The sequence below is a fragment of the Hippopotamus amphibius genome, chromosome 7 (assembly GCF_030028045.1).
Source record: "Hippopotamus amphibius kiboko isolate mHipAmp2 chromosome 7, mHipAmp2.hap2, whole genome shotgun sequence".
Classification (NCBI taxonomy): Eukaryota; Metazoa; Chordata; class Mammalia; order Artiodactyla; family Hippopotamidae; genus Hippopotamus; species Hippopotamus amphibius.
The window spans coordinates 76,152,928-76,167,541 of NC_080192.1; the positions used below are offsets into that span (position 1 = coordinate 76,152,928).

Consider the following 14,614-nt stretch of genomic DNA (forward strand, 5'->3'; position numbering starts at 1 on the left):
AGTTAACCACCACATCTGTATCACCTCTGCTCCTCAGGGAGACAGCCCCTCTAAACACCCTGTCATTCTCTAACCCCTTAGCACAGCACATTTCACCACTTGACATTATGTATGCATTTGTTTGTGATCTCTCTCCTCCACTGGAATGAGGGTGGGACTTGGTCCATTGTGTTCTGGGTACTTCTAGTACTGCTGGAGTATTGCTTGACACCTTGTAGGCACTCCCAGGTATTCAAATGAGTAAATGAATGAAAGAACAAGAGGAAAAGGTACCATGGGAGGCAGAGTGGATTTTCAGGAAAAGGTAGCTTACTTTAGGTCCTCTTGATTCTCAGATGTCAACACGGCATCCAGGCAAGAAAGGCCAATAGGCAGCCATGTGTTCGGAGTTAAGGAGAGAAGTCTGAGTTAAGGAGATAGATTTGGAGGTCATTTGAGGTGCTGAAAGAGGAAGAGGAGACTGTGGAAGGGGCCAAGGTGGGAAAGCTAGAGAAGCAGAAGGCTCAGTGTAGAGAGCTATGATGCCAGGGTCCAAGGAGGAGAGGTGGCAAAAGCCCAGGGTCTGAAGTCAGAGAGAGCTGAACACAAGTCTCAGCACTACTACATTCCAGCTGTGTACCTTCCTGAGGCCCTCTAAGCCTAGGTCCCTCATCCTTAAATTAGAAAAACCATAGTAGCCACTTGCAAGGTGGTTGTGAGACGATGCACGTGATACGCTCAGGACAGTGTGCTGTGCTAAATGCTCCGCAGGAAATGCCCTCGACACACATTGCCCATCACTGCTATTTCCATCGTTAAAGTATTACTGAGGAGTTTTGAAAAGTCCTACCGGATGATGTCTGAAAGCCATTTGATTTTCAAGGGGGAGTTCATTAGTGATCTTAGCTAGAACAATTTCAGTGGTGTTTTGGGAGTGGAAGCCAGTTGGCAGTGGATGGGGGAGTAGAAGCCAGTTGGCAGTGGATGGAGAAGTGGGCGGAAGTGGAGAAAATACATATAGGAAGTGGAGACTTTTGTTTCAAGATCTCCATAGGAAGGAAAGGAGAAAAAGATGGAGGGAACTTGATGCCAGAGTGAGAGAAGACATTGGGTTCATGTAATGGTATTGACGGGTCCACTGCTGCCCCCTTTCTTCATCAGGGGCTTAAGGCTGTCCTTTCACTGTCCTGTCCCTGCGTAGGGTGACCAAAGCTCCCACTGTCTGTTCAGGGAGCACCCATGTGCCCAGGACAGTTGTCGATAGGTAATGAATGGGTGGGGAGGAGTTCACAGGTGGCAGCTTATCTACAGAGTTCTTTCTACTCTCAGCGTGGCCCTCTGCAATGGAAGATTTTCTATACTATTTTCTTAAAACGATACTTCTCCTTATCATGTGTGATGTATTGTGTGGTATTTTTATTCCATTTTTATCATGCTCTGCTGAGTTGACTTCATGACCCACTAATACGTCTCTTCCTTCAGTGTGAAAAATGGTTGGGACCAAAGCTCAAGTTTGCAAGGCCTTTTGAGATCCTGCGGTGAAAATCCATCACAGATGCAAGTCATCTTTATTGATTCATATATATATATAAAAAAGAGAGTCTCATTTTAAATTCTTTTAGCAAAGGCCAAAGATTTTGATCAATGATTGTAATTTGGAGATGAAGAAACCTTCTGTTTTTCATCAAGACCCCCTATGGTTGATTGAAAACAAGTAGCAAAAGGTGGTCAAAGTTCGTTGGGATGGGACGCCCAGTCGGAAATGCCCACTTGTGTTCAGAGGGAGTGGTCACTATTTGATCCACTCCAGGGCAGAGGTCTGTGGCTCTCTGATATTTTCCCCTGAAGTACGCTGGTACCCAAAGTAGCTGCCACTGAGTTTGGGACAGCTTCATGATTTTTCTATTGGTGAGGATCAGAGGTGGGAAGAAGTGGCTACACATGCCAGTGTCTGGCTAGAACGTGCCCTGCTTTTTCCACTCAGGCTTTCACTGCCAGTCCCTTGCTGGCCCCAGGATCAGACATAGGATGAGAATCACTATCCCACCTGCTCTGCCCAGCATCTTATACTGGGCACAGTCCATGCTTAATTGTCCCCTCCCATTTCTATAATCCACTAGTTTTGTGGCATCCCTGGAGACAGGTGCTTGGTTTACTGACTACGTAATGAAAGCAGAGATCTTAATTCTGAGAGTGTAAATTCCACTTGAAAGCTCCCTTCACCAGCACCCCTCTCCCTCTTGTTGCCATGATTGCAGAGTTCAACGTCACTGGCCAATCCTGAGCCCTTGGAGCTGCAGCATGGTGGGAATCACTAAGGGCATCTGAGTTACAATTAACTTGCCCTAGTTCTCTGTGGGAGCCTGGTCTAGGGCAGCCCCAGCTATGTTGTCCTGCAGCATTTCCTTAGTAAATAAGGAGTGTTCTCCAGAGCAAATCCCACAGAATTCAGGCCCCAGAAAGGTCCATGGGCTCTCTGTACCCATAACCTTGGCTGCCTTGAAAAATTCGGAGGCAGAAAATCTTGTTAAGGTATAAGCAGCTGTAAACAACTGTAACAGAGGCCTTGGAAATGTACTTACACAGCTGGCTGCATGTGGTTACTTTTCCAAGTTGTGACTGGCAAGGAATCTGGAGTCTCTGGCTTTGAGAAATGGTTAATTGAGTGCTCCATTCCATGGGAGACTGTCCAGGAGAAAGAGCATTCGAAAAATGCACAGCAGGAGGGAGGATGTGGGCTAGGCTGGGTGAGATGGAAATGGGAGAATGAAGGGATGAAAAGAGACCATTTGGATTTGAAAACATTATATTGGATTGTGACTTTGACACTACACAGGAAGACATTAGTTGGGGAGACTTAGAGAGAAATTTCTTTGAATTGTATGTAAAATGAAGTCAGAATAAGTAGAGTCATTTGTTATATTTGCCCCCAAATAATAGTTGGACCAGTTGTCATGCCTGCATTGTAACCCATCCTTTTACAGCTCTCAATATCCCTCTTTAAAGGGAGAATTAACCCTTTATGACTAGTCAGCCTTTCTCATTCCGCAAGTAAAATCTTTAGTTTCTTCTGATGATACTTGGGTCTGGTAGGAGCACCAACTCCCAAGTGACAGTAACACAGAAGATCCCCTGGTGTGAGGGTGGGGAATTAGCAAGTCTGAGTTGTGCATCAGTGATGCCATCACACAAAGAATGACACATGCACATTCAGGCCAGTGCCTTGGTGATAAGTTAACTTCTGGAAACCGGACCCCCGATGGGCTCCTGAGGGATGAAGGCTAGGACATGTGGCCAGGGTGGGACTGAAGTCTCAGAGAGAGTGAGGTGCCCTGCTGGGATGGGCGAGGTTGCTAAAGAGAAGATGCTGCCAGTGTCATGATCATGCCACAGTCAGCTGGGGATTTAAGGAGAGAATCCTGCTCAGGAAGACCAGCCACTGAAGGAAATTCACAGAAGGGAAGAAAAACTCCCACCAACTCTAAATAGTATCCAGAAAGGTTTCTGTCCAGTATCCTGATGTTCAGGAGTGGGAAGGGGGGTATCAGCTTCAGGGACAAAAATCACTTCCAGATTGTCTTTTCATTCTAAAGCTGAAGACAACCCTCTTGGCTGGCGATTTCCGCTAGGTGGACCCCAGCACTCTCCTGCCACGAGGCTCATCTTTTCTCATGGGCATGAATTCTACTCTAAACAGGTTTGGGGATGGTCACTGACCTCCCGGTCTGGAGAAGGAGAACTGAGAGTGGAGGGCTTACCAGGAGGGTCCAGGCAGGAAACAGGATCCCGTTCAGTCACTTCACGTGAAGAGATGTTAATGAAGGGACTATTCGCAGGGGTGGAGGCAGGTCTGAGGCAGCCAACAGGGGCTTTCACCCCAGCATTGGCAACAGCAGGAAGTTGTCATCACCCCCAGACTTGAAGGGTAGAGGGAAATAGTGCTACTGGAACCTGTAAGAGTGAAGGCCACCTGCCAGAGTGGGAGGTATTCCTAGAGAGACAGAGGGCAGAGTGGGAGCACAGAACCAATACCCTAGTCTTCCTCCTCCTGCTGCCTTCTGACCTCCCACCTCCCATTGGCTCAGCCTGTTGGAAAGTCATCCAACAAGAGAAATTGGGTCGTGTTGTCCTTGGTGGTCAGCCTTCTGGGGCAGGGAGCAGGGCAGGGCAGAGAATGGACCTGGCGGCAGGTGGATGGACCACAGTAACCAGCAGGTCTCTTGAAAAGTTTTCTTAAAGGCCCAGCATTTCTTTTTATGCCATTGCCTTGTGTGAGATATCTGTGTACGATCACAGTAGACAGCTGGTGGTGGTCCACACTGCAGGCAATGACACAGAAGTGCCTCCAGTGTGTGGCTCTTGTTCATTTCTGAAGTAGTTTCCTATGGACAAGTGTATCAATAACATCCAAATTACAGACCTCAGAGCTGCAGTAATTTTCAGGTTTAAATACTTAAAACATTGCAAGTTTTTCTCTCTTTGATTCTTCCCTAGAAGAGCAACAAGGGAATATTTCCTGAGATGATGTTACAAGTGTGCTCTTTAAGCTCGGGAAATCGTTTGGTTCAGCATTTAATGCATACTTATTAGGTTTCTTTGGTACTACCAAAAACAAAAATCAAAAACAAAAACAAAACACCCAGAATAAGTTCACCCTTCCACAAAAGCCCTTTGGGTTGCTACTGACTGAGATTTGATTGGAGATTTTACTATCAGAGTGGTTAAGTCTTCTCCCTAGCCCAGTGCTGGGGACCAGAGGGCTGTTTGGCAGTTCAGGACTTCATCCTGTAATTGTTTCCTGTGCTTCCTAAGCTGCCCCTCACACAGCACAAGGAACCACACCAGGATGAGCATAAGGCCAGGCAGCTCACCAGTCCCTGATCTGCTCAGGAAGCAGCCCCAGAGAGGGAAGTGGAAACCACACAAATGTTTTGGGGACGTGTGTTGCTCACACCGTGTTTCCTAAATTTATGATGCTCCCTGAGGAGGAGGGGAAAACAGCTTCACAAAAGCACGTCCCTACACTGCTCTGGGTTTTAAAGCATGGCTAAGCACCCAAGGCTTCTGAAAAGGGACGATAATTCTCTCTGCACGTCCTCCTGGCCACAGCTTCCCCCTTAAGCCTTGGGCTCACGCATGACGTCCTCAGTGTCCCCAGGAGCCCAGCGCTGACTTGCTGTGGTCGTGAGAGATCTTGCAAGGAGACTTAACTTCCTCTTCAAACAGGAGGGGCTGAGGCAGGAAATTCCACTTAGAGCTTCACATCTTTGGCCTTATGTTTTGACTCCTGTTAAAATGCAAATGTCCTGGGAAGGAAAGTACTCCAAGGCCTTTCAGCTCTCTTTACCATGGGTGGATCACTCCACTGCCTAGAGAGGCTGGGTAGGAGTTTGCCACTGCTGATTTACGTTTTCCTGTAAGGTCTTTTTCTCATTTTCTCTCCAGAACCCACTTCTAAAAGGGATGCAGACCCCGGATACTCTCCTGGTAGAGAAAACTCCTCTAAATCTAAATGAGAGGAGAGATAGTGAAGGTCAGAAAATGCTCCAAGCTGGCTCTGTCCTCCTCACTAAGGTTTTAAAAAAGAGTTGAATTATTCACAGAGAGAGTTTGCAGATGTTCTGGTCTTATAATTAGGTATCCTAGTGAGAGGAAAGGTCAGAGAATGCCTGACTGTATTATCTTAATTATAGCCAGACTTACAGACTTTACTTGGCTTTAAGGACAAAAACACAGACAGAGAAATATGTTGGAGCTGCCAATAGTACGGGTTGGGGATTGGGTGCAGCAGAGTTCAGTGATTTGGGGCAGGAAAACTTAGAGTGGTTTTATAACAAGATTTTGAGCCAAAGACCTGTTCTAGTTACATCGTAGAAGTATGTTCTGTACCTGGTGTGAAAACATGTTGTTTGTTCAATGAAAAATTCTAGAGCATCAAACATTTAATAACTTCACCCCACCAATGCAAACCTGAGAGCATGACCTTGAAACTAAGTAATGAAACGAAAGGAGGGTAGCACCATCTTTGATCCTGATCTACATTACTCGATAAATGAATCTGGCAAAGAAGTGAATTGGATTCTCTGAATTTGGGAGACAAGGCAAAATCAAATTACCCAGTGGACAGTGTCCATAACTGCCAGCATCATTGCCCATCTGACTTCCTCACTGAAACCGGCACGCAGCTACTCCCATGCACCTGGGCCTAGAGAAGGGTCAGCTCATTTACTTAGTGCTGGCATTTCTTGTTCTCTCGTTTTCCATCCCCTCCAACTCTTGTCTTCTGTAGATTTCTTTTTTTAATAAAGAATGTTATTTTACTTTTTAATTTTTTTTGGCTGCACCATGCGGCATGTGGGATCTTAATTCCCTGACCAGGGATCAAACCCACACCCCCTGCATTAGAAGTAAGGAGTCTTAACCACTGGACTGCCAGGAAAATCCTCATAGATTCCTTTTTAAAGGCCATAGCATGCTTGTATTGTGTGTGTGCATAGGTGACTTATGGCAGGAAAGGGACAGGGCAGCAAATGTCCTCTAGTATGGGCTGTGCAGTGTCTCTAAAGTCTTTGGCAAGATTCAACAACAGTGGGATATCATCTTTTCGGAAAGGTGCTGTCTACTTTGTGGCTGAAGGGATGGTTGTTTAGCTGCCCTGATTGATGTCCTTCCATCCTGGGAGACCAATGCTCTATTTCTGTGAATGGACCGTTGTATTAAAGCTGGCCCCGTCGGTTTGTTTTGCCACGGCTTCTCTGCTCTGTCTGTGGTGTAGCTCAGTTGCCTCTGCAGGGATATGGATGAATCACCGAGTGTACAGTGACAGGTTCCTTCCATAAAGCTACATGCTGTGGAAACAGCCAGAAGTGAATTCTTGCCAGTAGTAGTAACAGTTGGAAACAAGAGCAAAGTGAATGTGAGTGTACAAAGCCCTTTAGTAGCTGTAATGATCCTTTCAGGTGAACTCACAGATGTGTGAATGACTTGAAGCAGGGAGGTGGGAGGGTGATACTTTTCAGTGATTTAAAAAGGCAGTTTCTTAGGTGGCGCCTTCAGTGTGTTAGAAATGAACACTGGCAGCCCTCTGCATCGCTTCCGTTCATTGCTGTTGCCCTTGCAGGGAAGGTCCTCCCAGAGTGAGTGGTTTTCCTGTATCAGATGAATTGGGAAGTGAGTGACAACTTTGGGGAAAAAAAAGGAAAGAGCTCTCTGATGATTTCTGGCAACTGACTTCACATATTTGTACCTTTGAAACTGTAGAAAACAATCACATTGGTTAGCCTCCGGCTAGGATATTGAGAGAATCAATATTTGGGATCTAGAGATAAAAGGAGACTGGTTAAAGAAGTTACGTGATTATACGTAATTTAGAATTTTGAAAAGGCGTTTTACATGTATCTAGACATAGGTTCTAATAAATGGCTGGTCTGTTTTATTGATGAAATCTAAAGGGGAAAAATGGCTTTCTGGAATCGATGTGGACATCTTTCGTAAATAACAGGTTGTTATCCGTCTGGAGGTAAGACAATCTGATACCTCAGGGACCAACAGCACCTCCCTGGCTGATCGGTCTTTGATGTAAACACTGATGGTGTGAAGCAAGGTGGCTTTAGAAGTTCACTTTATGTAAAGGTGAGGTATTTATGCAACAGCTGACTTAATTTGGTATATTCCAAATTCTCAAGATTCTAAATTCTATTAATAATGAGAATATACTGTACATGGAATTGTCCTTTGAGGAACTGACTGTAGGAAATTGTGGTGTGGACATTTCTTTGGAGTATTATGATGAAAAACTCTGCTACTCATGTCACAGTTCTGGCCATTACATTTCCCTTATATTGTAAGAATGACAAGCAGGGTATCATGCTTGTGTTCTTGTCCTTGTACACACATGGCCTGACAGTTGCTTCAGCGCTGCAGAAAGGCTAGTAAGGCCTAGACTCTCCTGGACAGATATGAGAGGATGTTGAGGTCGCTTATTTTGTCCCCTTATTTTGCACATGCAGAAACTGAAAGGTTAATAGACTGCCCAAAGTCACACAGCCACCTGGACAGCACTCAGTCCCATTTCTCCTGTCCGCTGGTCCAGTCTCCTCCCTTCGAGGCCATTTAAGACCTGCAGTAGGTCATTCTGATCGCCTAAAGAGTGCTTAGGTTTCTCCTCTGGGTGAAAGCCCAGGAGCAGGCAGATGACTTTCACCATCTACCAATGATTTGGGGCCATCTTCTTTGACGTACTGCGTGCATTGGTAAAAATAGAAATTTCATGAGAATGGAGGGTCCCAAACAAAATTCAACTAGATGGGAACATCATAAACAAAAGGGTGGTATTCATCTTACATTTTTGCCTGTGGCCCTGTAGGCTACAAGCAACACAGGTCTGCAGACATGATCATATCCCACAATCCTGCAAGAGACCTTGGTTCATTATTTCTTCCCTGAGGACCTGGCTCTAAATTTGCAGCTCCCAGGAAATAAAGCATACTTCCACTTCTTTTAATGAACCTGAAAAGTATCACCAAACAGATACAAATGTTAGGTGGCTGCAAAATACCCAGTTACATCAGGGCACCAGGGAAATGAGCCTGCAGCTTTCAGGAGCCCAAACCATATTGAACATGAATCATGACCCAAGAGTAAGTGGTGTTCACACCACCTGAAGTTATTTAAATTTTTATTGTCAATTGCCTCATAAATTAGACTTGCTTAAGTGAAGCCCAGCAGATGAACTCATAAAATATGCATTGAATACTTTATTGATGATATAGCTATAGCACTACAAAAAGATGGCATCAAAATGCATGTGAAAACAGTTTATATTGGCTTTGTATCATGGAGGAGAGGGGCATTTGATGGTCTGCAAAGATGAGAAGCTGATGAATGATGTCACTGGGTGCTTTGATTGAGATAGAGGACTAATTTCTTTGAGAAACCCAAGAGTTAATAAGTTAAGAGTCAAGAAAGGGGAAAAAATGGAAAAAATCTGGGAGATAATATAGCAATTTGAAGGAAAGGCCTATTTTATTTATTTTTCTGTTTAAGAGTAGATTCATAAGTATTTATGTTCATTCACTTCTGCCCACTATGTGCAAAATACAAAGAGCAAACAAGAAATAGATGGCTGCCTATTTTAACCTTTTTTTAAAAGGCAGATATATACAAATATAACTTTCATACCATAAAATTCACCTATTTCAGTTTAGTGATTTTTAGCAAAACTGACAGGGCTTCAACCACCACAACAATCCAGTTTCAGAATATTTTCATCACCCAAAAATATCCCTTATGCCCATTTGTATTCAATCTCCGTGTACACCTCAAGCCCCAGGTAACCACTAATCAATTTCTGTCTCTATAAATTTGTGTTTTATGTAAGTTTCATATATAAATGGCTGAGTAATATTCCATTGCATCAATATACCACATTTTGTTTACCCATTTCCCCAGTCAGCTGACATTTGAATTTTTTCCACCTTTCCACTGTTGTGAATAATACTGATATGAACATTAGCATAAAAGTGTGTGATATAAATTTCTCTTTCTCCTGGCTAGATGTCTAATAGTGGTATTTCCAGGGCATACAGTAAGTCTGTGTTTAATTTTTAAAGAAACTGCCGAAAAGTTTTCCAAAGTGTCAAAAATCAATTGACTGTAAATGTAAGGATTTATTTCTGGGCTCTCAATGCTGTCCCATTGATCATATAACTATCCTTAATTTAGGACCACACTTTCTTGATCACTGAAGCTTTATAGTAAGTTTTGAAATCAAGAAGGGTTAAGTCCACCAAGTTTGTTCTTTTTCAAAATTATTTTGGCTTTTCTGGGTCATTTACATTTATGTATAAATTTTAAGATCAGTATCTCAATTTATGCAAAAAACAAACAAACAAAAACTTACTGGGATTTTGATGTGATTTATGTAGAATCTATAGGTAAGTTTGGTAAAAATGACTATTTTAACTATTGAGTTTTCTCGTCTGTGAACATGATATCCCTCTTCTTAGATCTTTCATTTCTCTCAGCAATAGTTTTCTTAGCATAGTTTTCAGTGTATGAGCTTTTCATTTATTTTGATAAATTTATTCCTTAGTCTGTTCTTTTTGATGCTATTATAAATGGAATTCTTTTCTTAATTTTATTTTCAGACTGTTCAATATTAGTACACAGAAATATAATTGATTTTTTCTTGGTATATTTATCCTGTATCATGACATCTTGCAAAACTTAACTCTGTTTGGTTTCCCCAGGGTTTTCCACATATAGGATTATACCATTTATGAAGAAAGACAATTTTACCTGTTCCTTTCCAATCTGGGTGCCTTTATTTTTTGCTTGCCTGATTGCACTGGCTAGAACCTCGAGTACAACGTTAAGCTGAAGTTGCAAGAGTGCCTGGCCTTGTTTCTAATCTTAAGGGGAAATCATCCTGTATTTTGCCATTGAGTGTCATGCTTACTGTAGGCTTTTCACAGATGCTTTTCATCAAGTTGAGAAAGGGTCCTTCTATTCCTGGTTTGTTGAGAGTCTTTATCGTGAAAGGACGTTAGATTTTGTTAAATGCTCTTTCTTCATGCTTTAAGATAATAATATGGTTTTATTCTTTACTGTATCAACTTGGAGTATTACATTAATTGTGGATCCATAATTATGGATGTTGAATGATCTTTGTATTCCTTGGATAACTCCTACTTGGTCATTGGGTATAATTCTTCTTATATGTTGCTGGATTTTTTGCTAATATTTTCTTAGAGATTTTTGCGTCTGTATTCATGAGGAATGTAGGTCTGTAATGTTCTTTTTCTTGTGAGATCTTTTTCTCTTTTGGTATTGGGGTAATACTTGGCCTTCCCTTTTCTTATATGTGACCTTCTTAGTAATTTCTGGTTTCCTAGGGTTCCTCTTTTCAGTCCTTCAGCCAGAAATCTGGGGTTTTATGTCCACAACTCAGTTGCATACTTCCACATATTGTGCTTGCATCTGCGGCCAGAGGCCAGATATATAGAGAGAACAGTGGGGGTTCACCCACCCTGTTTGAACAAGAAGATTCCACTCCTGCAGAGTTTTGGCTCCTCTAGGCTCATGTTGCCAACACTGCTGCCACTGAACAGAATTGCTTAGGGACTGAGGTTTGAATATGGAGGGGGAAAGGGGAGGAGGATCTCTGTATTCTCTCTGAGAGTTAGGAATTCCTTTTCCCATTCCTCAAGCCAGAACTAGAGGGCTTCTTTTAGAGCGCTCTGTCTATACCCTGGAGCCCACTTCTGTGTTTTCGGCTGTCTTGAGGTCAGGTCAGGGAACACCAGAGGAAAAAAATGGTACACCCCTGCCAATTTGGTGGTACTTTGAATTCTTGTCTTCTCTTCTAACCCATTTGCTACCAGTTGCTTTTCAGAATTCTTAAATAGATTTTACCTAGAAACCCAAACACTATATGTCTGTTTTTTATTTTGTTTTCTAGTAACTCATTTTAAATTTATTTTACAACAACATTGGTCCTCAAATTGATTGGAAATTGCTTTTATAATGACTTTTCTGGGTAATGGAATGGAAGCTTTGAGGATTTTTTTGGAGGAGTGAGTAGTGGGGATTGGGTCTTTCTATTAATGATCAATCACCAAACATAGAAAATAGGATTTTAGAACTGGACTTTACAAATTCAAAAATGAAGCTACCAGTGTCTTCATGTAGTGGATACAGCAATCACATTCACTTCAAGCCTTGATTCATATGGTACCATTTGGAAATAACGGAGCAGTACTTCCCTTTGTTTTTTCTGAAATTGCCTGGGGGTAAAGTCTTCCCAGAGAGATTATAACTGAACTGGGCTTTGAAGGGGTTATCTGGAAGGGAAAGGCCCTTGCTCATTTTTAAATATCTTTTTTCTCTGTTCTTCGAGATTGGATAATTTCTGTTCATTTGTCTTCAGGTCTCTTTCCTCCATCATATCAATTCTGCTATTTAGCCCTTTCAGATATTGTGTTTTTTTGTTTTTTGTTTTTTACTTCTAAAATCTCCATTTGGTTATTTTTTTATAGTTCCTTTTTCTCTGCTGAAAACAACTACCTTGCTATTCATTTCAAGAGTGTATACCTTTACCTCATGTGCTTTGGTTATAGCTGCTAATTTAAGTCTTTATCTGATTATTCCAACGCTGATTTACCTGAATACTGTGATCTATTGATTTCTTTTTACCTTGAGAATTGGTCATGTTTGCTTGCTTTTTTTTGTATGTTGCATTTTGGATTGTATAATGCATATAAATTGAATATTATAGTTGAAGACTCTGGGTCCTGTTTAAGTTCTCTGGAAAAGGTTGACACTTTTGTTTTGTTTTAACAAAGCTTGATTAGACTAGACTGCAAATTCTGCCTCATTTTCTGTGTGCAGTGGTTCCCATATCAGTTCAGTTTTAAAAACCTGTTCCCCACAGCATAGAACAGAAAGTACTCTGGAGTGAGTATATAGTATGTGCACGTTCTGTAATTCTTCAACTGTGTGACTCAAAATAGAGAATCACAGGCTATCCCGTACCTGTAGTTTTCACTGTCTACACTGACTTTTTCTATCAACTATTAATATTTTTTGGATTTTTTGTTTTTGTGTTGTTTTTGTTTTTAGCAACAGAAAATTCAAGGAACTCCAACAAAGAAAAACAAATCAAAAAAATTGGATCCACTCAAAGGCCAGAAAGTTATTGCAAGATGTGATGAAAATGGCTTTTATTTTCCAGGTAGATATTTTATTTTGTAAAATTCCTTTGTTGAGTAATATGATATCAGGGACCAGAAGTTCTCAAACTGTGCTTTCTCTAGCATACTGACACTTCATGAGCTGTGCTAAGGTATTTCACTTCTAAAATAAAATGATGATGAGGTTTCTCTCCATATTTGAGAGAAAGTAATAGCCAGAAAAAACTTATTTTAATCTTTCACTTGTTTAGTAAACAAATTTTTCCTTAATACCTGCCATGTTCCATGTATGTGATATCCTAAAGTGCTGGTCTAGTGTAATGAGCAAACAGAAGAAAATTCTTGTCTTCATGAAGCTTACGTGCTAGTGGAGGAGACAAATAAGCAATCAAATAAGTAAAATATGTAGTGTGTCAGATACATGGCTATGAAGGAAGATGAAGCCACGAAGGGGGTTGAGTGTGTCACATGTGAAGGCTGCGATTCTAAATAAGGTGGTCAAGGAAGAGCTTCTGGGGAAGGTGACAAATTAATAAGGACTTTAAAAAGGTGCCATGAGATTATCTTGGGGAGAGAGTTCTAAACACAGGGAACAGCAGTACAAAGTCCTGAGGATGGAGTGCCCATTACATCCCCTTCCTCAGAGGAAGAGGCCAGTGTGACTGGACCTGAGAGGTTTGCCCAAAACTTTCTGCGGCATGTGATTCTGAAGGAATCAGCCAGGTGCAGTTCAGCAATAGCTTCATGAATAATGATGTGTGTGAAGATGAAATGAAAATGATGTGTGTGAAGATCTAGAGGTGAAGGAAAGCATTTTATGCCTGGAGAAATAAAATGGATTATGGCTGGAACCTAGAATGCAAAGGAAGGGTAGAAAGTAAGAAAGCTCTTCAGAGAGGTAAGTGTGGGGCTGTTCATAAAGGGTCATGTTTAGACGTTTGGTCTTTATTGCGAGCCACATTTAAAGCAGGAAGAAACACAATCACACTTGATGTTTTGAAAAGATCCCTCCCAGTGCTGTGTGAAGAGTATATACGGAGTGGATTAGGATGTCACTCAGGTCCCTAGCTTGGGTCATAAGGTAAAGAATGGTACCTATAGGAGATGGTGGTGTGGACAGGAAGATGAGGTGTGTCTGGGATGTGACAAATTGTAGGTGCACCATCAGACACTAAAGTTGTCAGAGAAGCAATTGGTGACATGGGTTCAGGGTCTGGAGAGGAACTCTGTCGGAAGATAGAGATTTTTGACATGTCAGCACAAAAGTAGTCATTGAAATCATGGTAAAGGCCTGTTGGGAAAGAGAGCTTAGAGAAAACCCCAAGGAAGAGCTTCAAGCAAAAAGACTATACCTCAAATATAGCTGCTCTTACGTAGGCATTATCTGTCAGTCACCGGTTAAACATTTCTTTATTAAACTTAATTAAATCTGCTTTTTAAGTGACAAAAATACTTCAACAGGAGTTTGGGTTTCCAGCAGGCATATATGTGGAACTGACAACTAGGATGTTTTATTTGAAATTTGGTAAATATGCTTTGAAGTTGACTGGATAAGAGTAAATATGGATCCGGGCACTCGAGATGAGCTCATAGGCTGAGGCATGAAACTCTTCTTTGCACAAGCAGGGCCTGAGAACCTCCTATTTCCCTGGGGCTTGGAATCCCTGAGAGGTGATCATAGGAGGCCACCTCTGCTTGGTTTTCTGAATCTGAGCTGCTGGGAGGGACTCAAGGCTAATTTGGCAGTTGAATGGAAATGCTGAAAAGGATTGGATTCCAAATGGCTGGACTAGGGCTTGGGATCAGCTTGCTGGTCAGGGTCCCAGGAAAAAGTAGTATTGCTCAAACTTTTCCCCCAACCATCCCTGTGTAAGAAAATGCAAAAGACCTACCACTGCTGACCTGGAGGAGTAGAGGAAACATGTAACACATAGCCACATGCA

The 14,614-nt window shown here is 42.1% G+C and overlaps 1 protein-coding gene across 1 annotated transcript in view; it reads left to right on the forward strand.

Annotated features, from left to right (window-relative positions):
- Positions 1-14,614, forward strand: part of VWA3B (von Willebrand factor A domain containing 3B) — a 205,871-nt gene that overhangs the window by 170,328 nt on the left and 20,929 nt on the right. The window contains exon 23 of the mRNA XM_057742507.1: positions 12,601-12,712. Coding sequence (XP_057598490.1) covers positions 12,601-12,712 — 112 coding nt within the window. The remainder of the gene's footprint in view (positions 1-12,600; positions 12,713-14,614) is intronic.